The sequence below is a fragment of the Sinocyclocheilus anshuiensis genome, unplaced genomic scaffold (assembly GCF_001515605.1).
Source record: "Sinocyclocheilus anshuiensis isolate Anshui unplaced genomic scaffold, SAMN03320099.WGS_v1.1 scaffold163, whole genome shotgun sequence".
NCBI classification, from domain to species: Eukaryota; Metazoa; Chordata; class Actinopteri; order Cypriniformes; family Cyprinidae; genus Sinocyclocheilus; species Sinocyclocheilus anshuiensis.
The window spans coordinates 635,330-662,418 of record NW_015548223.1 but is presented as its reverse complement, the minus strand read 5'-3'; the positions used below and the strand labels follow the sequence as shown (position 1 = coordinate 662,418).

General features: G+C 35.4%; 1 protein-coding gene across 2 annotated transcripts in view; it reads left to right on the top strand.

Moving 5' to 3' along the window:
• The window catches only part of tspoap1 (TSPO associated protein 1), a 141,323-nt gene that overhangs the window by 2,814 nt on the left and 111,420 nt on the right, over positions 1-27,089 (top strand). Inside the window, exon 1 of one of the 2 annotated variants that reach the window (XM_016441335.1) lies at positions 9,284-9,653. The exons of the other annotated variant lie outside the window; for it this stretch is intronic. Coding sequence (XP_016296821.1) covers positions 9,363-9,653 — 291 coding nt within the window. The 5' untranslated portion in view covers positions 9,284-9,362. Of the gene's footprint in view, positions 1-9,283; positions 9,654-27,089 lie in introns of those variants that run through there. 2 annotated transcript variants of the gene reach the window in all.

Below are 27,089 nucleotides of genomic sequence, written 5' to 3'. Positions count from 1 at the left end.
TCTGAATACTTAGGACCATGTGATATTTCAGTTTTTCTTTTTTAATAAATCTGCAAAAATGTCAACAATTCTGTGTTTTTCTGTCAATATGGGGTGCTGTGTGTACATTAATGAGGAAAAAAAATTAACTTAAATGATTTTCGCAAATGGCTGCAATATAACAAAGAGTGAAAAATTGAAGGGGGTCTGAATACTTTCCGTACCCACTGTATATCCGAATATGGCAACTCCTGAAAACGAAATACGCCCAGTATTTTTTGGTTTGGTTTTATGTATGCACTACCATTTAAAAGTTTGAGGTCAGTAAGTTGAAAAAAGTCAAGGCTGCATTTATTTGATTAAAAATACAGTAAAACAGTAATATTGTGAAATATTATTACAATTTCAAATAAGTGTTTTCTATGTGAATATATTGTAAAATGTAATTTATTTCTGTGATCAAATCTGAATTTTCAGCATCATTACTCCAGTCTTCAGTGTCACATGATCCTTCAGAAATCATTCTAATATACTGATTTGAAGAAACATTTGAATTGTTGAAAATTCTTTGATAGAAATCTTTTGTAACATTATAAATTTCTTTATCACTTTTCATCAATTTAATGCGACCTTGCTGAATAAAAATCTTACTGACCCCAAACATTTGAATTGTAGTGTAAATTTAGCATTTTTGTACCACTGTGGAATTGTTTGTGTGCATTTGTGTTGGTTTATCAGAGCTTGTATGGTTGTCCTTCCACAAATTTTCCTCAGCTCACACGTCCTGCAAACAAAATTTTATTCTGAAGCTTAATCAGCTTTTATTGGTGCAGTTTGGAGAATCTGACATTAGATCAGTATAGAAAAGCACCTCTTAAAAAGAATCACTTAGCACATTTCTGCAGAGCTGCTGAGTCTTCGGCCTTCTTTAGATGTGATCGATTGTGACTGTGAATGCAATCAGTCAGGAAACATTTCCTAAACAGTCACGTCAACTTCACTGCATTGCTGCAAACCTGTTACTTTTTAGTTAACAGATTCTTTAACATTCCCTTTGGTCTTTAAAGGGATAGTTCACCTAAAAATGAAAATTTGCTGAAAGTGTTCACCCACAGGCCATCCAAAATGTAGATGAGTTTGTTTCATCATCAGATTTGGAGAAATGTAGCATTGCATCAGTGTCTCAGCAATGGATCCTCTGCAGTGAATGGGTGCCGTCAGAATGAGAGTCCAAACAGCTGATAAAAACATCACAATAATCCACACCACCACATCAGAGTCTTCAGAATATGTAAAAATCTAGTTTTATTGTGTAATGCAAACCATGTGAGTGAGTGTGGTCTGCTGGTGCTATGAATAATTCAGAGGTACAGAGAATAACCATCTACTGCCACTGTGAAACCGCAGACTAAACTGTGTTGTTCGGCCCTTAGAATTAATGTACTCGGAGAGAGACGGATAGTGGCTAAAAGTTGAACTTTTGGACATTGGCGTTATGTTTATGCACTGAACAGTTTTGCAAGGGCTCTTATGATGTTTAAGCTCTGGATTATGGGATCTTGGTTCAATGAAAGCAAAGCACCAATTGTTTCTGAATCGAATTCTCAGTTGGCTTGATTGTGTCACTCACAGGCTGCATAACAGTGATTAAGCACAATGCGTTCATTTTCATCTTATATAATGATGATTATGTGCACGTTTTAGGTCTAGAGACTTGATATCAGCATCTGATTGCAACTGCACAGTCATACGAATCAGAAAGACATTTATTAGCCAGTCTGTGTTTAATGAGAAATTAGGACTAATAAACAAAAGTATAATTAATGTATTAAAAAAACAGTTTGAGGGCAAAGAGTTGCCATTTCTGTATTTTAGTTTAATTTATGTCGTATTTATTAATATTTTGAATTTTCAGTTGAAGTTTTAGTAATGTTGTTGCTTTTGTCAATTTTATTAGTTTTATGTATTCTAATCTAGCTTCTAATTAGCTTTCATTTATTTTTATTTCAGTTTTAGTAATTTTAGTGCTTATTTTATTTTAGTTAGTCGAAACAAGGCAATGTTTTTAATTTTCATTTATATAGATTTTTCATCTAACATTTATACTGCATTCTACTTTAGCTTTATTTCAATGAACGAAAACAATTCATAGTTAATAGTCAATAGTTTTAGTATTAGTTAACTAACAATGCTTCTGTAGCATTGTAGTTCAAAGTAGTTCTGATGAAGAAAAAGATGTTTTTGCTTTAAATATATGTTAAAAAAATTGAAGTTGTGGTAATTTAGAGAAATAATTAGGTGGGATCATAAATAAAGTTGAGAACCTTTACTTATGGAAGTTTGTTTCCATCACAGGATAAAAGATAATAAAAAAAGTAATTGTGACTTTATCTCACAATTCAGACTTTTTTTTAGAATTTATATCTCACATTTCTGTCTTTTTTTCAGAATTGCAAGTTCAAAACTCAGATTTGCGAGATATAAACTCAGATTTAAGATATATGAACTTAGAATTGTGAGATTCTTGTGAGAACGTTTGATTTTAGCATGGAATACGCTTCATATATTTCTCTGTTCACGCTCCACTTCATCTGCCAGTGAATTCAACGATCTTATCAGATCTCCAGCCGCCATGTTTCAAACGATCCAAACGTAACACGCTTCCGCCAATCCCTGCCTTGAAGCAATGATTGATGGAGGGTGGGCGTGGTCAGCTCGGAATGCATTTTCAAATTTAATTTTGCTACACATATCCCACGGCGTCATGATGAAAATGCAATCCTAAGTGTTCTAACTGTTAGTCTAAATGCATTTAGGACAAATAGCATTTAAATGATCATTTTGCTACCATTTCTGCTTGAACATGTTACACATATCAAATCAATTTGTGTTATACATTTTCATTTTCATTTCGCAACTTATAAAGCGTTCAAATTTGCATGCAATTTACATATTAAGACTACTGTTGGAAATGGCAAATGTAAATTATATAATTTAATTTTAATTTCCCTTTTGCAACAAACTTTGCACGTATGGGTAATGGAAAATGTCAATTTAAATACAGAAATACATTGCCATTTTGCATATTGCATTGCCATTTTGCATATTGCATTTTAAATTGAATTTCGCTACCTATATGCTTCCATAGTTTATAGTTATTTAATTTGAAACTGTTAATGGCATGTCTGTCAGAGAAACTGAAGGATGCAGCCACACAAGTGAATCACATTACAGGAGACAGTTGATGGTTAATTAGATCGTTTTTGGTCATTAATGTCTCTAATTGTATACTGCCTACTCTTGAGAGAAATAGCATGTGAAACAGCATACAATAAGCAGTGATAAACATTGAAAGAGTAGTATGCTTCATGTTGTCACTTGACCTCACTACGTTGCATGTTTAATTCAGCATTTAATTTAGCATTTTATCCATTTTTGTAGCAAAAAAAATAATACAAATATTGCCAAAAGACCTAATATCACATCTGGTTCATGAAAATGCAAGGTCAGGCTTAGTGCATTGCATTGTGGAGAATGTAGCTCATTTGCGTATTTAATATTTCCAGAAAATGTGTATGCACATATTTAATTGTGCATAACTGCAATATTTTCAATATGCAACTGTGTATAAGCGTGCATACTGTATTCTGCTTCTTTTAAAAGTAGTTTAAAAAAAAGAACTAAAATAAATAAATAACCTATGTGTTTTGATGCTATGAATCTTTATGTGAATGACCAGATCAAAAGAAATAATTAATGTGTGATTTGTCAGTTTAGCATTGTGTTCATGCATTTAGCATATTTCAAATGTACACACATTTGTTTTGAAACAAAGCAGCGTGATTAATATCATATGACATGAACTGACAGCATTATGTTAATCTGATCTGTTTAAGAAAGACTGTAAATAGCCTTGAATATACTATGGTATTATAGGTATGCACTGCAGCTGGTGGGATATAAGAAGAAACTGACACATGGTGAGTGTGTGTGTGTGTGTGTTTATTTTAAGAAATATACACTACTACTGTTCAAAAGTATGCTAAGATTTTTAAAATATTTTTGAAAGAAGTCTCTTCTGCTCACTAAGGCTGCATTAATGTGATTTAAATACAGTAAAATTGTGAAATATTATTACAGTTTGAAATAACTGTTTTCTATGTGAATATATTGTAAAATATAATTTATTCCTGTGATGCAAAGCTGAATTTTCAGCATCATTACTCCAGTCTTCAGTGTCACATGACCCTTCAAAAATAATTTGCTGCTCAAGAAACATTTCTGATTATTATCAATGATGAAAACAGTTGTGCTGATGAATGTTTTTGTGGAAACTGTGATACATTTTATTTTTCAGGATTCTTTGATGAACAGAAAGTTCAAAAGAACAGCATTTATCCAAAATATAAATCTTTTGTAACATTATAAATATCTTAACTGTCATTTTTTTATCAACGTCATGCATCCTTGCTGAATAAAAGTATTAATTTCTGTAGTGTGTATTAGATTCAGATATGTTTTTCCTCTTCCTTTGTCCTTCACAGATCTCTTTGACACAATAATACATTTGATTAAATATTCACCAACCACAACCACATACATTTTAATTGTCACTGAAATGTAGTGACAGATTGTTGTTTTGAGGTAGGGTGTTGCTTATGTTTTATTTTGAGCTAATAGAGTCACTGGGGTCTGTTTGTGGCATAACTGGGTCACTCCCTTCTTTTCCCTCCCAAAAACTGGTGCGAGGTTACACAGAGCAGCTCTGAATTATTGATATTAGCTTGAGATCAACTCAAACAGCAGTGTGACAGCGGCAGACGCACGTTCACTACATGACAAAGAGCCCATGGATGTCTCGAGCTTTTTCATGCTGGAGAAAATAAACCCGCTGTGTGTCTGGAAGACCTGCTTCTGAACTTCTTCTGCTTCTGAACCCAAGTGCAACATTGGGTTATCTCATTCATACGAAAGTAACACTGGTATAATCTAATTACAATTCTATATTTTATTTTATTTCAAGTGCAGTACTATATTTTCCCTTTTCCTCTCTCTTCTCAGCACATCTCTGTATTCATAGGTCTCTCCAAAGGATTCTGTGAGTTAAATTTGTCAAAATCAAAAGCCATTATTTTATTTGTATACTTCTTTTCACAATACACATTGTTTCAAAGCAGCTTTACAGAAGATCATGATGTTAATGTTTATAAAATCTTAATGTCTTCATGACTTATAGTCGCATTTATCAGATTCAGATTACAGCTGGGCAATAATATAGTTTGTCATAACCAGTTGAGATTTGTTATATTGTATGTCACTTTATGTGCGTATACTGTAATTATGTGGATAAAGTTTGACAAACTTATATTTAACCTTATATAAAAAGCTGGCGATGATATAATATAGTTACATTTTGTGATGATGCAAGCAATCAAGCAGTTGAGATTTACTATATCGTATTGCTTTATGAGAGTATAAGGTATGTATGTGTAAAAAGTTGGATATACTATATGTCCATATAGTTTTATCTCTCCGTGTGGTACATGAGTCAGCTTGTTTAGGCTGTTTGGCAAAGAGTCACTGCTGATCTCATTTTCCTCTCTGCTTAAGCCAAGACACTGATGATAAATCTCATTTATATATTAGAAAGAAAAGCAAAATCTCCTGCTGCCCATACTTTTGCATTGAAGATCTAAATTAGGACAAGTCCATCCTTCAATGCTGTTCTGTGTCTGAACTTCCAATTGGGAAAACCGTTTCAAAAACTTAAAAGAAATTGCAGTCAGTTGTGTGATGTCTAGTGAATTCCCTCAGTATTTCTTCATTGCAGGAAACGTACCATCCGAGCATAGTAATTGACGAGGCAGCCATGAGCACCGCAACCACCCTGTGAAATTGTGTCTCTTTGTGTGAAGACCTGACGTCTAATGAGATGTTAATGAAGCGAGTGTTTTACCTCATACACACACGCACAGGGGGTTTTCATCGGCCTGAGTTGGGTTCTCCTCCCCACGAGGGTTACACTCTATCTGTCTGTGTGTTTGCTCAGTGGAGAGGCAATTAGCGCAGCGTTTTTCCATATGAGAGTGAGCCAGGTGAACTCCACGGAGGTGGATAGCATTGCAGGATAATTAGATTTAAAACCGCTGGGGTTTTCACTGCTCTTTATTTGCTTCTGTATGTATTTGTCTGTCTGTCATCAAATTACATTACTTCAGTAATTATAATTATAGTTTTTATCAATATTTTGAATCGGGTTTTATTTTTAGATTGTCTGTTTTAATTTTAATTTTAGTTAAATATAGCCTAATAAGTTTTAGTTATTTTGTTTTGTGTTTTTGTCACTTTCAGTAGTTTTATAAATTTATATATGTCTATATAGTTTGTATTTCAGTTTTAGTTGTTTTAGTATTTCAAGTAAAACTTAAAATGAGAAATGTTGCCTTGGCAACTAGCTGAAATAAAACATTTTTATATATATTTTTTTCAGTTATTGTTTGTTTTATTTCAAGTAACAAACATTTTTTTTAGTGGATTTAATTGTAGTTTCAGTTTTAGTTTTTTTTGTTAAAGAAAATGAAAATTACCCCATAATTTACTCGCCCTCAAGCCATCCTAGGTGTATATGACTTTCTTCTCTCAGATGAATACAATCAGAGTTAGGCCTATATAAAACATGTTTTATGTCCAAGCTTTATAATGGCAGTGAATGGGGGTTGATATTCAATAGTCCAGAAAAAAAAAACAATCCAATAAAGTGTATCCATCCATCATAAAAAAGTGCTCCACACAGCTCTGGTGGGGGGTGAATAAAGGCCTCCTGAAGTGAATCGACGCATTTTTGTAAGAAAAATAACTGTCGTATGCGCATTCACGAGAAAGTGGCGTTCCGGCGATGACGTAGGACGTAACGTAAGCTCCGGTGAGAAGTGACGAATGCAGAAGTGCAGAGGAGAGAGCAAAACAATACACCAGTCACGAATTAGAAGTACAAATCGAGGATTTGTAAAGAAAAATGTCGGAGGATTTCGATATAAGCCAAGAGGAGACTGGTTTTCCTATTCTAAAGTAAGGAATCTTTGCTTCCTTTGCTCCTGTAAACAAAACTTTCTCTCGCTAGACTAGCATATGTGACCCTGGAGCACAAAACCAGTCATAAGTCGCACAGTCATAATTGTAGCAAAAACAATACATTGTATGGGTCAAAATTATTGATTTTTCTTTTATGCCAAAAATCATTAGGATATTATGTAAAGATCATGTTCCATGAAGATATTTTGTACATTTCCTACCGTAAATATATCAAAAATGTATTATCATTAATAATATGCGTTGCTAAGGACTTCATTTGGACAACTTTAAAGGCGATTTTCTCAATATTTTGATTTTTTTTGCACCCTCAGATTCCAGATTTTCAAATAGTTGTACCTTGGCCAAATATTGTCCTATCCTAACAATGCATAAATGGAAAGATTATTTATTCAGCTTTCAGATGATGTATAAATCTCAATTTTAAAAAATGGACCTTTATGACTGGTTTTGTGGTCCAGGGTCACATATTCTCACCGGAGCTTATGCTATGCCTACGTCATCCGCCAGAATGAATGCACTTCAGACAGTTAGTGGAAGCTAGAGATTACGGTTTATAAAGTTTTAAATATGGATATTTTTCTTGCAAAAATGCATCGATTCGCTTCAGGAGGCCTTTATTCAACTCCCCGGAGCCGTGTGGAGCACTTTTTATGATGGATGGATGCGCTTTATTGGACTTCTTTTGTACTATTGAATATCACCCATTATAGCTTGGAAAACCAGCCATTATAAAGCTTGGAAGAGCCAGGATATTTTTTAATATAACTCCGATTGTATTCGTCTGAAAGAATAAAATCATATACAACTAGGATGGCTTGAGGGCGAATAAATGATGTGGTAATTTTAATTTTTGGGTGAACTATCCCTTTATCTATAATAACCCTGTATGGTGCATCTCTATTGGTGCATGTATTATTTATATACTATTATAGTTTTTATTAATATTTTACATTTGCCTTTATTTTTATGTTTTAATTTTTAGTTTAGTAATGTCATTTTTTTTAAATATTACTATTAGGTTTAATTTAATTTTATTTAAATTTTAGTTTTAGTTCAATTATATTTTTATTCTTTTTTTTATTTAGGTACCTTTTTATCTACCAGTGACTGAATAGCTGATTGTTCATTGGTTAACATTAACTAATACTGACATCAGTCTTTTCTGAGGCAGAACAAATTGTTTAATTTAAGATTTTAAAGACTTGCACTTGATAAATAGTTCACAATAAGACCAGCAGCATGCATTAATAGAGTAAACAGGGTCAATGCTGATTTCAGTGACAGAATCCCTAGTAATAATGCACTGCGCTTGTGTATTTCTATATTTCCACACTCTCCTGTTTAATTCCACATTCCAGACACCGTACGTCATCGCTACCATTGTCTCTCAATGTTAATATTGGAGAACGCGCGTGTGGCCCTCCTTTGGTCCTTTCCGTCGAGCAGTGCTGCCTCTTTGACGATCAATAGAGCGACATCATTCCAGCGTCATCTCCATGGAAACCATCCTGCTCCGCCACCAGGATTGGCTCCCTCCCAGAGCCTGCTTGAGTGTGATTGGAGGACCCCCCACCCCCCGTGTCGCTCTCTCTCTCTCTTTCTCTCCCTCGCTCGCTCAAACACACGCTCTCCTCCTCTTCATCTTAATGTTGTTATCTTACCAAACACACATTTAGGCAGAGCACCGAGATCCAGCGTGACCGCTGAAGCATCACTGAAAACCAGGATCGCTCCTTCATGAACTGGCACGTCAGAGCGGAGGAGATAAGGATAAGAGGACGGTGCAATGAGCCGAGTGCAAATCCAGTCTGTGGAGAGAGAGGAAATTAAGAGACCTGTTAGAAAATAGACGTCACCTATTGCGTTGGCTTCAAACTGGTCTTTATACAAACCAGTTGTCTCTTTTTCTGACTTTGAGTCTTTTGTATCAACAGCAGGAGGAGGTCAAGCAATATATGGATGACGGCAACACACTGGGACTAAATATCATCAGAGCTTCATCTCTCGATCTAGGATTTCATTTTGTACTGGAAATGCAATTTTTTTTTTTTTTTTTTTTTACAAAACATTGACATTTCTGCATCTTATATAATGGGGGAGTTAGTTTGAGAGTGATCCTTTTGATTTGAGGTTCTTGAGTTGGTAATGTCTCTTTAAGAATTTGCAACAGCTGTGCTGCTTTTTTGCATTTTCACTTGCATTAATTAATTGTTTTCCTCCATTTACTAAGTTGCGAACATACCCTTCACGAAACATCCTTGAAACCTGTCATTGCACTCGTAAACGGAATAATGCACGACTTATGTACTAGGCCAGACCCCTCTGAACCACCTCAGCACGGTTCCCCGACGCCGGAGTTGAGTAGCGGTGAACCCGAGTCTCCGGCTGGACCCGGGCATCCCGACAGAGCGAAGCCAGAGGAGAGAGCGCTAGCGTCAGACACACTGAGCGGGATGAACCTGGGATCCTCCACCACGACTAATGGAAACGGCAGCGTGACGGTGCCATCCGCTGTTCTGTGCAAACGGCATCATTCTCTCTATGAAGGGCTTAACGGATGTGAGGCGGGAGGCTTCAGAAAGGTGCGTTTTGCTGGTCGAAAATATGGTTTATGTGTGCAGATTTTGAGGGCCTCTTATAGTCTTTCTATTACTAGTTGGATCCATTTGATATATCTATTCTTTTTTAGGCCATTTAGTCATTTTTAACCTTTGATTAATGTGATATTGCATTACCTTGCTCCATATTTCACACTGTTCTTTTTTTTAGGCCATTTAGTAATTTTAACCCTTGATTAATGTGATATTGCTTTACCTTGTTCCATATTTCACACTATTAATACTTTTATCCTTGATTAGTAATTAATCTTGGGTATTTAGGTTTAAGATTTCACATCTGTGCATCTTTAAATCCTGAGCTGACGTTCTTTATGTTGCACATTTATGAAGTTAATATGTAATATTGTAATTGTATAATGTGCATTGATTATGCAATATATGTGTTTAAGAGGAAATGTCGCTATTTAGATCTTAGATAGTGTCTACGTGAGTCTTTTTAATGGTTTGCATGAATTTTTAACTGAAAGCTGAAACTAAAGTATATGAAAGTTTACTAAGTTTACTAAGCTCATGAATATTCAATGAGGAGAGCATTTATGCAAGTAATGATTGGTTGACTGTTCTGGAACTCTTTGTATAGTGCTGCATTGTTTCATGCTTTTTCCAAGGGCTAAAAGCAGTGCGAACCCACTATCAAGATGTAAAATGTGGCTTGACCCAGGGTTAAAACTTTCCATCATTCAGGGTTAACCCATGGTTAAGCCTAGTGTGAAAATCCCTGTAGTATTTCACCCAGTTGTTCTTGTATTCAGTTGCTGTTCAGTGTCAGAGTTCAAGGTCTAATCGAATCAGAACACCATCCAGAAATCAATCGTGTGGATCCCAAACACATGCAGAATAGTAGGTGTTTACTGAACTGTCAGTTTGATTCTTGCAGCTTGTCTGTAATGCATTTGACAGCAGCTAAATTCAGATGCAGTGAGTGACCTCAACCCATATTCACTACTGCTGCTGCTGCTGCAGACTCAATGTGGGACAGCGCAGGATTCACTTAACACAGCCTCATTGAAAATCAATAGCAGCACTGCAGATTGTCTTGTTTCTGTTACTGACCTCAGTGATCATTCTGAAGGCGTGGCTTAAGTGACCTTGACCTGGACTCATGTGCTCTTTTCTCAGCAACTAGTAAAACTAGTAGTGCTTAACTGCACTTTTTGAATAGAATGAAAGTAGCTATTATGTTGTTTTTACAGTAATGTGCCACAAGTAGTAGCATAGCATGACAAAACATGAAATCACTGACTTTTGTTTTGTCACATGGTATTTATTCAGTGAGCTGAATAATTAAATGATTAATCTTATTGCATTTGTTCATTAGGATGATTCATGCACCAAATCTGTTAAAAAAAACGATGAGTGCTGGTATCTCAAATCTATATGGTAGCACTTTACTTAAAGCCTTTATAATGCGTTATATAGGTATTCATAAAGTAAGTTATAATGCGTTATAGCTTTTCATAAATAATTGTAACCAAAGTTAAAATGCATAACAATATTTGAAGGTGTTTTAATACATTCTATTTTCTAATGGCGTAGCAATGAATAGATATGTATTATAATGTATAACAATGTACCATTTTTAAATCTCACCTTAAAACAATTTTTTAGGATAGCTTTTACTTATTTGTTTTAAATTATTTTATTTTTTAATTGTTTTGAATGCATCTCTTCTCTTGCTTATTGTATAATTTTTATATGGTGCATTTTGTTGTTTTATTTGTTTTTGTAAAGCGCTTTGAGATTTTAAAGGTAACATTTAAAAGTGCTATAGAAAATAAAGATGATTATTATTATTATTATAACTGGTTACAATTATTTATGAGATCATACATGCATTATAAAGTGCATTACAAGGCATAATTAATGCATTAAAACTTCATTTATAATGCATTATATTTTAAAGCATTAAAGTGTTACCTATCTATCTATTTTAAGATATTGCTCTCATATTGCTACTTATTCTAAAGGGTAACTTGACTGTTGTTTAACTACTTTAAATTGAGTAGCTTGGTAGGCTACTTTTTTTTTTTTTTTTACACACAAATAATCATTGTTATTCAGCTGAAGTCGTACTGATTGTTGTGAACATGCTTACAGTCCTCACATTGGTGCATTGCAGTTGTACAAGTGTGTGTTGAATTTTTTTGCATCGTTTTAGGTTGAGAATAAGGTCTCTAAGCTGTACGTTTGGATGCATGACTGTGCATGTTAGTGCATGAGGTTTCTGCTCCAAAACTCTGAAGAGTCTGACTGTTTCATGTCCAGCAAATTGCCTCAAGATGCATTGAGGTCAAGATTTATTTGATTTGAGCTCTTTGCATCTTTGTAGTTAAAGGAATAGTTCATCCAGAAATGACAATTTCCTGAAAATGTACTCGCCCTCAAGCCATCCAGATTTGGAGAAATGTAGCATCACATCACTGTCTCAGCAATGGTTCCTCTGCAGTGAATGGGTGCCGCCAGAATGAGAGTCCAAACAGCTGATAAAAACAACCTGTAATCCACACCACTGCAGTCCATCAGTTAACATCTTGAGAAGCGAAAAGCTGTGTTTGTAAGAAACAAATCCATCAAGTCATTTTTAACTTCAAACTGTTGAATAATAATGTCGTCTTGTCTGAATCAGGAGAGAAATCTGCACAGATCAAGCACCGTTTACAAGCCAAAACAGTCTAAAACTGCTCTAAATCAATATGTGGGTGGATTTTGCTGTGAGAGACAACAGGAGACTGACTGACTTTTTCACTGGAGGAAGCGTTATTATGGATTAGCCAGAAGTGATGATTTAAAGTTAAAACGATGGATTTGTTTCTTAGAAACACGCACTACTTTTGTCATCCTTTTTTGTGCCTTTTGAAGCTTGACATATGTGATCAATTTGCAATGTCATTGTGTGATCATTTTTCAAAAATTCTGACAATAAGAGGGGAGAGTAAATGACTTTTGGGTGAACTATTCCTTTAAAGGGCTATGAATTCTAAAGGCTGGAGCTCCAGGGCCAAAAATAGAAATAATGGTTGAGAGGAAGATCGGGACCCTGAGAGGGAGGAGGGTGATCTCTGTTAGAGGTGCTCCCATGGGAAGCTGGGATGATGGATGAATAGAAAGATGGATTTTGGCTCATGCATGATTGAATTGGTGGCAGGGATGTGGTGTGGTGCCCTTATATCGTCCTGACCGATTCGTGACATGCTCTCCAGCCCTGCGGGGGGCAGACACCGTTCAGACACTGTCTGATATTTAAAAGGCCTTTCAGAGGACGTCCAAATTATCATCCTGTCTCAGTCCAGTATGGATCGACACCAGTTTTTTGATGCTACGTTCTGTTATTCTCATGCGTACCTACTAATTTGGGGGTGTTTTCTCTGTAGGAGTTTCCTTCAAATGTTAGTTTACTTCTTTCCGAACACTACTGTATTCTTGATGGTTGTTGTTTGCTGCTGCAGTAAAGACCACAGTGAGGTGAAATTGTGTTTTATACACATTTGCAGTGAGTTGAATAGAAAATTCTGTCTTCATTTACTCATCCTTTACATTAGATGTTTAGCCATTTGTTAAGCATGTCCATGTTGCTTTGTTGCAATGTGATTTCAAGCCTCAAAAAAGACAAATTGTGATTCTGTTATGTTTTTAAATACATGTAAATAAATATGTTGTTGCGCATGTTTTAAAAGCATCCAATTTTAAACAAAAGATAGCATGATTTTCAGCAAATAAAAGCATGCATTTGTCCCCGTTCCTTGCACAACACTGCTGCATGAGAAGACTTGGAATATAGGGTCATTCCCTGTCAAATCAACCAAATTTCAGAAAATTCCCCGGCTCAAATTTTTGATTTTGCTAATATTTTTTTCTGAATAAAGATAGACATGTATAGTGATGAAAACCAAAATATTAAATGCCATGGATCAATATTTACTGAGTAATTCACTATTTTGTAGAGGGGGGTCAAAATGGCAATTTTCTCCTGAGATTCAGAACCAAATTACAAGGGGTTAAAAGTAACTTCAGAAAGATGGCAGCATCATAATGTTATTTTTACACAAAAATTGGTAGGTCTGTTAGTAAAATCTGTTGACTTTAGCCATCTTTGTTGCATTATGTGCCAGTGATGACCATTGAAAAATGTAGAAAGAGCACTTTTCAAGTTTTTTTCTCCAAAGTTTGCATGTCTGTAACTCAAGAAGTATTAAAGATATCTTAATGCCCTTTTAGATATTGGGTCTACATACCTGATCCTATAAACGGTTGCATGAGCAACTTTTATAGTGTTTTTTTTTTTATATAGAGCTTGATGGCCTGGTTACTGTCTGCTTTGTCATGCATTCTGCTTCACATCTCCTTTTGTATTGTACTGAAGATCATATGGTTTTGAATGACAGAAAGGTTAGTAAATTAGCTGTTATTGTTGAGTGAACTATTCTTTTTAATGTAAAGCTTTTCTCTTTTCTCCTCATGTCAGCAGATTGGAGGTTTGTATCCTCAGTCAGAGGTTAGATAGTAATGATATTCTTTCAAATGTTGAATTACAGATTGTATTCTCCATGTCAGTGCTTGAAGGGGCAGAGGAGAAGCAGGTTTGGGGTATTTTGAGTTTGTGTGTATATTCTTATAAGCATTAGCAGGAGTAATGATGAGTTGTGAATGTTGGCGTGATGTTGAATATGACAAATCTGTCATTGTAAGCATGCATGTGTTATTTGGAATGAATAAGGAGAACAAAGAGAATCAAACAGAGAGGAGTAGTACCAGGAAATGATCAAATATAGGCACAGAAATGTTTATACTGTATATATAAAGACAATAAAGAAAACTATGTGATTTAGACCAGGCTGTATTTAATCGGCACTGAAATTCCGAGCAAATTCACTTGAATGCCCAGTATATCATAATAACATTTCAATCAAACATTTAATCATTGTGGGCATGAAATACAGACTCTTTGAAATACTGTATTCTTATTTCTAGTATTTAATATCTAGGAATGAAGATTCACTTCCTTTTCACACTCAAATCACTGTGTTTTTGTTGGTAGTAGGAACTGGCGGATCAGTCTTGATTTAAACCCTTCCTGAATTCAGGTATTTAGTTTTTCCCAAGAACTGCAAGAACTGATAGAACTTGCATATATTTTGAATGTAATGCAATTCGCTTTGCTAAATGCATAAATGTAAACCTTCTGAATCAATTGCTGTAATGCATACGCAAAAAAAAAAAAAATAACTAAAAACAAATAATTGACTATGGTCATGTTAACAGATTAAAATGTGGGTCTTTTGCAGCCTTGAATGTTTCTGACATTATGAATAAGTTCAGTTGTTGTAGTGAAATGGGGTCTGCTGGTGAGTTAAAAGCTTTGAAGTGTTTTAAGAGGGTTGATATGTTGTTATGAGACTAAGAACATTTAATGTTACGCCTCAGGACACACGTGAACAGAACACATCACATATGTTTTCTCTCTCTCACTGTGTTTTGTTTTGTCTTCTGACTATTAGTCTTCCTCCCGCACAGACGGGCGGTCTCTGAAGAAAACCCCCTCTCCGTGTTTGCTGTCTTCTCTTTTAAATCTTTCACTTCATTACATGCTGTGTTTGCTATTTCTCCTTTTGTCGCTCCATCCCTCACATCCTGTTTTATTCCTCTCACATTTCTTCACAAAACTCGCTTTGCCTAAAGGGGTCATATGATGTTGCTAAAAAGAACATTATTTTGTGTATTTGGTGTAATGAAATGTGTTTATGCGGTTTAAAGTAAAAAAAAACACATTATTTTCCGCATACTGTACATTATTGTTTCTCCTCTATGCACTGCCTTTCTGAAACGCTCTTTTGGAAGACCAAACAAAGTAGTTTCGCTTTCACAACGAAACACATGGTGGGCTAGAGTGAGCGGAGGCCGGTGGGCTTGAGAACGGCGCTGCCGGCGGATTTGACGAAGGAGCGGTTGGCGGGCTTACGGCAACCACATGTGACAACCCCGGGCTGGACTCCGCTTCGTCCACGGTGAAAGCCGATCCGGCGATCCACAGCGCGAAGTTGATGTATTCCCTCAGCGACCAGCACGGATCAGCTCTAGACATGGCGTCAGCAACAATACTACAGCGAGAATAAAAGTTACGCCTTCTTTCTTTGCGTGAACATTTGGGCAGCATTATGCAGATCTTCCCACATCGTGACGTAGACATGTGGAGGCGCGTTAGAACGAGGCGTTTTAGGTAGGCGTGGTTGACTTAACTTTTATAAAGAATATCTCTTTGGATTTGAGACTTTAGTCTTTGCAACTTTACAGATCTTGTTTATGCACCAAGAGCTTGTAACACTTCAAAGAGAAAGGAAAAATTGAAATCGCATCATATGACCCCTTTAAAAGGCTGATGTTAATGATGTTATTTTTAGCTGTGTGTCCCGTCTGCCATGAGCTGAATCAGTATTGATATAAGAGACCATCCGATAAGATTGCGAGTGGTCCCAGGTTCAAATCCCGGACGAGCCCCCAAACTGGCTCACAATTGCAACACGAAAGAGAGCCAACACGGACGGCCTAGTAGTGAAGGAAGTAATTTATTCAACGAAACATCATAATTAACAAAGGTATTCAAACAATCTGTAGTCAGTATTAATGGAAGTCCGTAGTGAAGGCGGGCATGACAGGGGACTGTAAGCTCAAGGTCTGAAATGGATGCGAACAAAATAAACATAAACAAAAAACAATAAAATAACAGCTGTGCAAGCACAGTCACATCATAGCCAGCCCCCACCCCCACCCCCACCAGGCACTCATCAGCGCTGCAGTTCTTATAACCCCAATAATGAGCCTCAGGTGGAAAAACACCCCCCCACTATCCACCATACCTGCAAACAAAACAAAGCAGAAGAAAAACCAGCCCAGCACTCACTGGGACATAACACATCAGATTGGAACTGGTGATTGTCAGCAGCTCTTGTCATTTTTGTGCGCAATATCAAACACTGCCAGTTGTATTCTGTTGAGTATTTGTCTGTAGAAGAGGGCTGTGCAGATTTGTAGGGCATTTTCTTATGTTAAACCAGGCATGAAACACACACACACACTCTCACACATCGACAGACACGGCACCTGTCAGATTGCCAAATGCCCACCGTCTGCACTGGGTGGCCAAGGTGACACTTTAGCACAGTAAATCTCTGACTGAGAATAGATTTGACATCTACAGTACTGTCTCACACTACAGCCTCCACCACTGTGACCTTGAGTATCACACTTAAAAGACAAATATGTATATATGAAGAGTTTGGTTCCAAAACGCGATAAACGCCTTTTTTTTTTTTATTTAGTTTCCGCCAAAATCAGTATTGTATCAGGTCGGTATTGAAAAGTAAATTTTTAATTTTACGCAAAATGCGATATCCGCCGAGTTATTCTGTCATGTTTTCTCCCTTTTTTTCCAAACCGCGACAAACGCCAGTCTCCCTCTTCTGCAGAATGTGATCTATCCGCTCAATTAATCACAGCGCACCATTCCACGCACTCTAGACACTAATGGCGGCGCTTTGAATACACCCGGCATCCTAGTTTTCCTCATCTACTTTGTACTTTGTGAGTGCTTTGTACTTTGTGATCAACAAAAAACTTAGGGCTGCACAATAAATCGCATGTGATTGTCATGCGCATCTCGTCAGTAAAACCGTTTCTGTGAATAGTAAATCTCCATCACGTGCTTTCAGATGGAGTGGCATTTAATACACAGAGCCATAAATAACTGCTATATTGCGTTCATAATCGCAGATGAGTCACATTCGATTATGAACGCGATTTTGCATAGCTTGTCAGTGTAAGTGTTTTTATTAATGCCATTAATGTTTTTGTTAATACAGCGTATAGCACTAGTCAACTAAATGAATGTAACATGGCAAAGATGAATGCACTTTTGGGGAAATGTTCCTTTTGTAAGGGAAATGTCATTTTGGAATTTGCTATGAATAAGATTAGTATTGACCAAGTTCAGAGGCTGTCATATGTGGATCAACTTACTTTGTTGTGTATTTTCAACAGTTTCAGTATGAAAAATAACTTATATTGATTCAATGGATTTATTGCATTTTGAAGAAAAAAAGGTGTCATGGATTTATTGCATTTTGGGAAAAAGATAATAACATTTTATAATAAATCTTTGAAAATCAAAATCTGGATTTGAATTTTTATGTTATTATAACCTAAATATGCTATGTGAAAATTTGAAACCGAAAATAGTGGTTTTGATCTTGCATTTTCTTGGTAAAGAAAACACATTTTTACTCAAATTAATCGTTTTGAGTTGATTAGCTGATTGGCATGTCACCATATTCTAATTTGTTGAGATAGTGAATTGGTGGGTTTTTGTTAAATGTGAGCCAAAATCATATATATATGTGTGTGTGTGTGTGTGTGTGTGTGTGTGTGTGTGTTAGCATTGACTTTCTTTTGCATTTGCATGTGCTAATAATTGCATAAGCATCAGTATTTAAGTTGATAAATACCAATGTATATGCTATTACTTGCACATGCAAATCCAAATAAGTTTGTCAATGCCAATACATAAGTCTTAAAGGTATATGTAAATATGGGTGGTAATGTTAATGAGCATGTGGTTGTGATCAGGGTTATTATCGTTAACTAAAACTAAAGCTATAAGCATATATTGCATTAATGTAATGTCCTAAAAATAGGCTTCATTTATTAATTATAAAATATACTTTATTTCTTTCTTTAGTTTTGAAATATTACCTGCTCATTTTCTTAGCCGGTTCAATGTTATTCAATCACATAGTACACAAATATCTATTTTTTTAAAAAGCACAAAATCCTGTTTGCAATGATAAAAGCCTGTTATAACTTGTAATTCTTCTTTTGTGTCTTTTGCTGTCGTAAAAGATCAATAATATCAGAATGGATGGAGCTCTTTGAGAACATGAGCAATCATGTTATCTGATTAATAGCACTGAGCTGTAATACACCTCTGGGAGCCGTGTGTTGTGTGAGGGGGTTTTGAAGGAGATTCGACCACTTTCATATATCGATCGGGATTCTCCGTTCTCCTCTCCATACTGTGCTTTTCATCTGGAGCTCTTGGAGAAGATTGATTTCAGTTTTCCCAAAATGGAGTAGATTCTCCTTCAGTCTGACATGACAAGAAAGAGATTTTCTTTCAAAGAGCCCTTGAATGATCTCAACAGCTCAGTTTAGGGCCAGAGAACAAATAACCACTGTAAAACCAGCAAATAGTCCTTTCCTTCTCCATTATCTTCATTTCACCCTAGACGAGTCATTTTCTCATGGAACAGGCTGAGTTTAGTTCAGGACAATGTCATTTCACATCTGAACAGGACAGTGGTTTGTAATGAGTCGTGTTTAAGGTCATATTGAGTTTCGGCTCACATTATTATAGGCGGTTTCTTGCTATTTTTGGTCTGTGCTGTGGGACGTTACATGACAGGAGATCCGTTACACTGATATTTGAGGCTTGCGTCCTGGTTTTTAGCTAAACCTAAATTGGTTCGGCCTTTAAACCTGCGTCTCTTTTAATGTGAGATGTTTTAATTTTGTAAAAATAAAAACTATGAATTAACATTTAGCTGATTTTGTGTGTTTGCATCTGAGAGGTGAATGACATTTGGGGGAAAAAGATAGTTAAAATTTTTTTACTGAAAAACAGTTACAATTCTACAGTAAAAACCTGTTAATTAATTAATTAAAAAATATCAGAACGTAAGCTGAAAAAGCATAAATGGATTAACATTACACTATATGCAATTTCACTGTAAAATACTGTCAATTTTATGCAATTTTTGCAAGTAAAAACTATGAATTACCATACTTTTATGGTGAAAAACAATAAAAGAAGTTGCTGTGCAACACACCACATTATTTTATTTTTTTAAGTTTTTTGTTTCTTATTAGTTTTGTTATCAGTTTTTAATGTACAGTCAACATATGATGATTCAGCATGTATCTTTCTAATGTACCACCTGTTCTATGATGGTTGTGTGTACATTTAAATTTCCACTTGTTCAACTTAAGTTCAGTTGCTGCCTTGAATATTTAAGTATAATCAAATTGGCTGTCCTTTCAACTATTTTTTATTATTATTATTTTTTAAATCTGGTCTCATTGAACAACCCTCTACATTGCGAGTAAATCTCTTGCATATGCGACTAAGTCTTACTCTGGGCGACTAAATAATGTCTAACATTAGCCATTGGCTAATAAATTCTTAGATTTTATTTTCACTCGATAAACACGCTGACTGAGCGCTTGAGAGTTTCGCTCTCCGTCAAGCGATCTGTACTATTTGGATGCACTCAATGGATCATGTCATGTACTCAATGGATGCACAGTGCAACTGTATTTGATGTACTGTAAACTCTAGTTGTATAAAAATAAAGTAAACAGTTTTTTTTACTTTTGAAATTGTAAAAATGCAGAACGTTTTCTGTGAGGGGTAGGGTTTAGGGGTAGGGGTGGGTTTAGGTTAAAAAGTGTAACTATCTGTATATAAAAACAATAGAAATCTATGTAATGTCCCCATTTAGATAGCTAAGTAAACGTGTGTGTGTGTGTGTGTGTGTGTGTGTGTGTGTGTGTGTGTGTGTGTGTGTGTGTGTGTGTGTGTGTGTAAAATAGTATATCAGTCTGGCGAGTAAACAAAATGTACAATGTACTAGCCAATGGCGATTATATTGCCAAGGTGTGCGTAGAGGGTTGTTGAATCTCGTACAGCTTAAAAAATTAAGTTGAAATTGGTTAAATTTTAATTACTTTGATTAGTTAAGGTTATGGAAAAAAGTTGAAATGGCTTATTGATTACATCTCTTTTTATAGGCGTAGATTAGCTTTTTATTGTTTATTTGTCTAATTGTCTGCCTTTTGGAATATTTTCTTCAATGTACTATGGTTTACTTAGTCAACATGGAGCACATTCTCATTTCGAGTGAAACAGGATCTGTAAGGCGGGGCTTAATGTTATGCATCAGGAGTTGATTGGATAGTGAAAGTGGATGCTACATATCTGAATGGAGGCTGGTTTATTGTTACGTTTGTGTCTGTGTGGTGGTGTTGTTTTTTTGTCAAGCTCTTCTGCTGCAGTGAGGAACTGCATTGACCCAGTTCTCTAACATGATAGTAGCGAGAAAAGTGGAGCGATGCTTCACAGCTCCCTGCTTTCATTCAGGTGTGTGTGTGTGTGTGTGTGTGTGTGTGTGTGTTATTTTCACCCTCTTGTTCTGCTGTGCTGTCACTCAGAGCACTGTGCTGCTGTGAGTGTGTTCAGTCTGGCAGCGAGTCGTGTCAATCAAAGCTCAGTGGCTTCCACAGCCGCTCACACACACACACACACACATCATATTCGCACGATTTTTTGCGCAGCTCGTCAGTGAACAACGGCTCTGTGTAGTTAATGCTGCTCAATGTGAAAGCCCACAGGTGATGGAGATTTACCGCTGATTACAGAACCGGCTTTCTGACAAGATGCGCATTAAATATCGCATGCGATTTATCGTGCAGCCCTAATAATAACCATGCATCCTAAATTAGACTTCATTTTCTTTATGCAAAATATTGTGGTTGCTCCGAGTCTCGCTTACATTTTTGGTGCAGTTTCAGTCATGATCCAATTATTACATTATGATGCATTGATGCATATGTGCTGCTATGCGTATGATATCATATCACAGGATAGTTGCTGATGCCCTAGTGCACCCACACGCACTCATTATACACTGTGAGCTCATCTCATTATTGTAAAATTCACACAGGCTAATACTTTTCAGAAAAGATCAAAGGACTGGCAGCATTATTTATTTATTTACGTGTCACATCAGAATGCAGCAGTATGAATATTAACGACTGCTCTCTGGCCCTGTCTCTCTCTTTATTTCATCCAGGCGGCTGAAATGTCTGACGTGATGTTTTTGTTTGGTTGAAAACATCACGTTTGATGGGTTTAAATGCTTTGAACAGCATGAGTGAAATGAAACGGCACTGAGCTTATTAGTGTGTGTTCCTGGCCAGATGTGGTTGTCACTTATCTTCAGTGTTTTTTATCTCATTCTGTACACACAGAGTTCAGTTATTTACTGAAGTGACATCTGTAATGTGAACATTTCAGGTGATAATTGGTTTATCAGTAAAGTTGTGTAGTGTGTACTAGGGCTGGGCGATATAGCTAAAAAATTTATCAACAATATAATGATTCATATCATTCGGTATCGATAATTATTGACATTTTATAACAATGAGCAAAATAATGCAGCGCATTTAAATTGTCAATGCAAGGAAGTAACTCTATAAATACGTGCTAAATTACGTCTAAATTAACTCATCAAAATCAAATATAATTTCGCGGCGCGTCTCGTGGGCTAGACTAACAAAACATTAAACTGCAACAACGTCACTTACATCACTCACCGCATGACGCTCCCTGCACACCTAACATTCAAATGCAAATGTTTAATTTAAATTCGACTAATATTCATTCTTTATTCACAATCTCCTCATCACAGGCAGGCACAGCACTCATTTCAGCATGCGTTCGTGTTTGTGTGTGCTGTCTGCGTCACTCATAGTATGTGCCTATATCGTGCGCTATATCGAACATTTTTTCTATCGATATCGAAGAAGGTGTACCGTCGATAAATATTGATACCGTTTTATCGCCCAGGCCTAGTGTGTACTGTAATCAATGGAAGCTTGTTTCCACCACTGGGTGAAAAATAAAAAGAGGTAATTTCGACTTTTTATCTCACAGTTCTGACTTTTTTTTGCAATTCTGAGATATAAAGAATTGCGAGACTATTCGGAATTGCAAGATATAAACTTAAAATTGTAATGTGAGGGGAAAAAACTCAGAATTGTGAGATAAAAAGTTTAACTTTTTTTATTCTTAATTCCATGGCAGAAAAAAGAAAAGAAAGAATTGTGAGATGTAAACTCATAATTGGGAGTTTATAGTTCACAGTTCTGTTTATATAGGAAAAGAAAGTCAGAATATAAACTTAAGAGATATAAACTTAAAATTGTGAGGTAATTTGAAACCTTTATTTTTTATTCCATGGCGGAAAAAAATCTGAATTGCAAGAAAAAAGTCAGAATTGTGAGATATAAACTTGCAATTGCAAGATAAAAAGTTGCAGTTACCTTTTTAAAAAAAAAATTATTCCATGGTGGAAACAAAACAAAAACAGAATTACGAGATGTAAACAGATGTACTCAAAATCTGAGAAAAAAGTCAGAATTGTAAGAAAAAAAGTCGCAGTTACCTTGGTTATTATTATTATTTTTTATCCCATGGCGGAAACAAGCTTCTATACCAAACGGATCCAAATAACTAGTTCTGTCACATTCTTCTTGACACTTCTGAGTCTTTTTTTTTTTTTTGTCCAGGACGTGGAGAAGGCCACGTTTATTAGGGCTGGGTAAAAAATATCGATATTTCAATATTAATCGATTCTCATTTTTACGGAACGATATCGATTCTTAAATTCCAAGAATCGATTAGTCTAGCCTGTTTTTGGTTAATGGACTGAACTTTGAAGGGCACTTCCCATCCAGCATATCGCAATAAGCATTGTGCTTTGGTACTTTTAATATGAAACAAAGTCTCAGATTTCAAATTCTGTCCATTGTATTGCAGTATTCAAACAATAAATGCTGTTTGTCGCTGTTTAATGTGGAGTGACAGATCGCAGCTCAACAGACGCGGCAGCGCGAGGCGCACGTAAACTAATCATCTCCTCCACATTAATACCAGTTTCAGCACAAAATATACATGACTAAACATCCGAAGGTAAGTTAAAAGAAAGAGTACAACTTTTCAATCTGTATCCTGTCTCATGTGATCTCTCAGTGTTTCAGTCGCGCAAAGACATCAATATAACGTCTTGTAAACAATTCATAACATCTTCATTATAAATTTTACTGTTATTTACTGTTTAATTTATGTTTGAATAAATCCATCAAGTTTTTATGACAGCCACCATTATTTATATAAAAAAACTAATTGAAGTAGAAATATTATTATGTAATTGTAACTTTATTTTAAAAACTTCATTAAGTGTAATTTTAACAAATCAGTCAATTTTAACCTTCAATATTATAGTAATGTAGTACCAACTGACTCTCATGTATATTTTACAGCATTAGTTTGTCATGTACTGTACCTGATATATATCCAAAATAACCGATATTGAATCGAATCGAATCGCAAGCTTGTGAATGAGAATCGAAACGAATAGAATCGTGAAATTTGTGTCAAAACCCAGCCCTAACGTTTATCCTCCATAGCATCTTCACGTAACCAAGTGGTGATTCTTCTTTTTCCATATGCATCATTATTTGCTAGTATTGCTGTTAATTTAAGTATTAACCAGCATTAAATTACTGTTAACTGGTGACAAGATTTTAAAAAGGCTGCATTACCTACAACATCAGAATGAAACAGTGACTGAATAGCTGTTTGGCTTTTGGGTAACATTAGGGCTGAACGATTAATCGAAATCCATCCGAAATCGCGATTTGGCTTGATGTGTTTACTGAATCGCAAAGGCTGCGATTTTTAATGAAATAAATATCTGCACAGCGCCAGTAGTAAATGCTGCTCATCTCTGCAAGCGCTGTGAGTTTGAGTCGCTTATAATGTGCATCTGATTAAGCAACACATTCCACACATCCTCTCAAACTTAATGAGAAGCGTTTATAAACCTGTTGTTGAGAACACGATTTTACTCCAAAACGTCAGTCGAGTGTTTTAAAATAACTTCATTTGCTGATCTGATGTGGCTTATTATTACAGAACGAAAATATATTCTATAGCCTACTGCAATAAAGGCTGTGTCGATTAGCATTGCATTATCAATTGACTTTATTAATATGAAAATGCCCGCGATGGTGTGAAGAACACAGATAAACCATATATTGTCGTAGGTTTATTGTCTTCATGTTTAATCAGTTCATACGTTTCTAGATGCTTTTAATTCAGTCACAATAGTCAGTCACCATAGCTAAATACCTTTGTCCATGTTAGGGATTTTTTGGAGTTTCTGCGTGAGGGCACCCTCCTGCTGCCAGTATGAATGAAACAGACAGCACATGAGTTTAGCATTCAGTCCTATAAATAGACCACATTTTTATGTAATTATTATATTGTTATTTTGTTTTTGTTAATTTGTTTTAAAAATTGCATTTAAATTGCAAAAAGCAATTTTAACCAGAAAAATCGCAATTAGATTTTTTCCCAAAATCGTGCAGCCCTAGTTAACATTAACTAATAGATTGTGCAGTCTAGATGATGTCAGCTTAAAGAAAATGAAGCAAACTATTACATTTTGATAAAAGATAATGATGGCTTGCATCTTCAGAATAATGTGCACTGATAAATCATTCGCAAAACATGATCTTGGTTTTATTAAGAATGGAAATAGAGGCAATTCTGATTTCATGTTGACTTCAGTGTGGAGGCAGAGAATGTGAACACAGACGAAGCCTGTTATCGGATCCGTCCACCCTCACAGTCTCATGGGAGGAGTGCAGCTTCTGATTCTGTTGTCTTTTCAGAGTGTTTGTGCGTCATTATTTCTGGGTCAGGGGACTCATTGTGTTCATGGAACGACACCTGAGCTCTGATTGACGTTCAGCACAAAGTAATGAACAGAAACCACATCTAATGATGCTTTAATGTTATATTTTATGTGCAGTGACTGAAGACTGTCTTTAAACAGTTCTCTTTGTAAGCTACAGTGAATAGCTTGTGTTTAAATGAGCATTTGGGGATTCCAACAATTTTATGCTCATGTTGTTCATAAAGCACTCATTAAATCTGTACAAAAATTGTGTTTTTAATCAGTAATGTTGTCTAGATCATACTTTGTGGTGGAACTTTTATTTTGGTGGATGATTTTAGTATTGAGATTCTATTGTAGTTTTTTTTTAATTAATATATTGAATTAGTTTTGTTTTTATATTTTTTGTTTTCATTTTAAATGTAGTTAAAGTTTTTGTAATTTTGTTGTTTTTGTCGTTTAGTAATTTTAATTTTGTATAAATGTTTTTATTTCAGTTTTATTTTTCATTGTTTTAATACATTACATTTTTTTAACCATTGTACTTTTTATTTCTTATGCTTCTGTTGTGATTATTTTAGGATTATATCCTTTTTATGTAAATCTCTTTGAATTTACCATGTTGTATGAAATGTGCCATATAAATACGCTTGACTTAAAACTATTTTTTAATGAAATGTATTTATTGTTTATTAAATGTATTAAACTGTAGTACATCAAGATACTGTAAACTAAATGAAAATGAGAAATGTAGCCTTACCAACTAGCTGAAATAAAATGTTAGTTTTTTTTAAATAAAATATCTATTTTATTTCAGTTAACATTTACTTTATTTCAAAAATATTTTTATGGTTTTAGTTAAGTATAACCCTGCTTCAAGTTGTATCGTATGTTACTGACTTTTGTCTTTGTAAACAGTTGCTTTTTTGTTTTTACAAGGTTTTACAGAATTTGGAAGTTTACACTGGCAGTAGGTGATTCTATCACATTAGTCTCATGTGAACACGTATAATGACTTTGTACTATATAATGTAACATAGTAATGTATTTTTGTATTTTATAGCAGAGTAATTATAATGTACTTTTGAAATTGTGTATTTGTACTGTTGCCTTTAAAAGAATGAGAATTTGAAATGATTTTCTGTGCTGATGAACAGTGTGTCTCACATGCTCTCTAGAGCTTGACTTGTGAACCTGGAACCGTTTCTTTAATTATATTTGTGGAAGGGGCGTGTCTTATGGGGTGGCTATGAAGGGGGCGTGTCGATGATGGATCAGCTGACCTTTTGTGTTTGTCACTCTCATTTGCTTTATTCCTGAACTCTGACCTTTACAGAAGCCTTCAGTACCCTTTCCAGCCCTGACCAGCACACACACATTCATATCGAGGGATGAATAACATTGGGAAAACAGGATCAGTGACAGATCGCGTCCTCTGAAAAATGCGCCCTGTCTCTGACCGTCCTTGGATATTAATTCTGGTCAGACACGGACCGTCTCGCTGACTTTAGTGTCAAGGTCTCGCAGCAGCTGCCATGTCCTTGGGCGTGTTTGAAATTCTTCACAACCGTACTGCTATTTTTGCAGTAAATATATATATATATTTAGCAGTATATATATAGCATTTTATACTTACAATACAGATAGTTTCAAAGCAGCTTCGTAGTAATAAACATGAAAGTAAATGTTAATGTTGCAAAATTATGAAACCAACTCAACCATAAAGCCATTCAACAGAAAACAATTATTCAGCTTAGTGTCATTATTCAGCTCAAGTCAGTTCAGTGTTGATTCAATTCAGTTTAATAACAGTGCAATATACTATAATCAT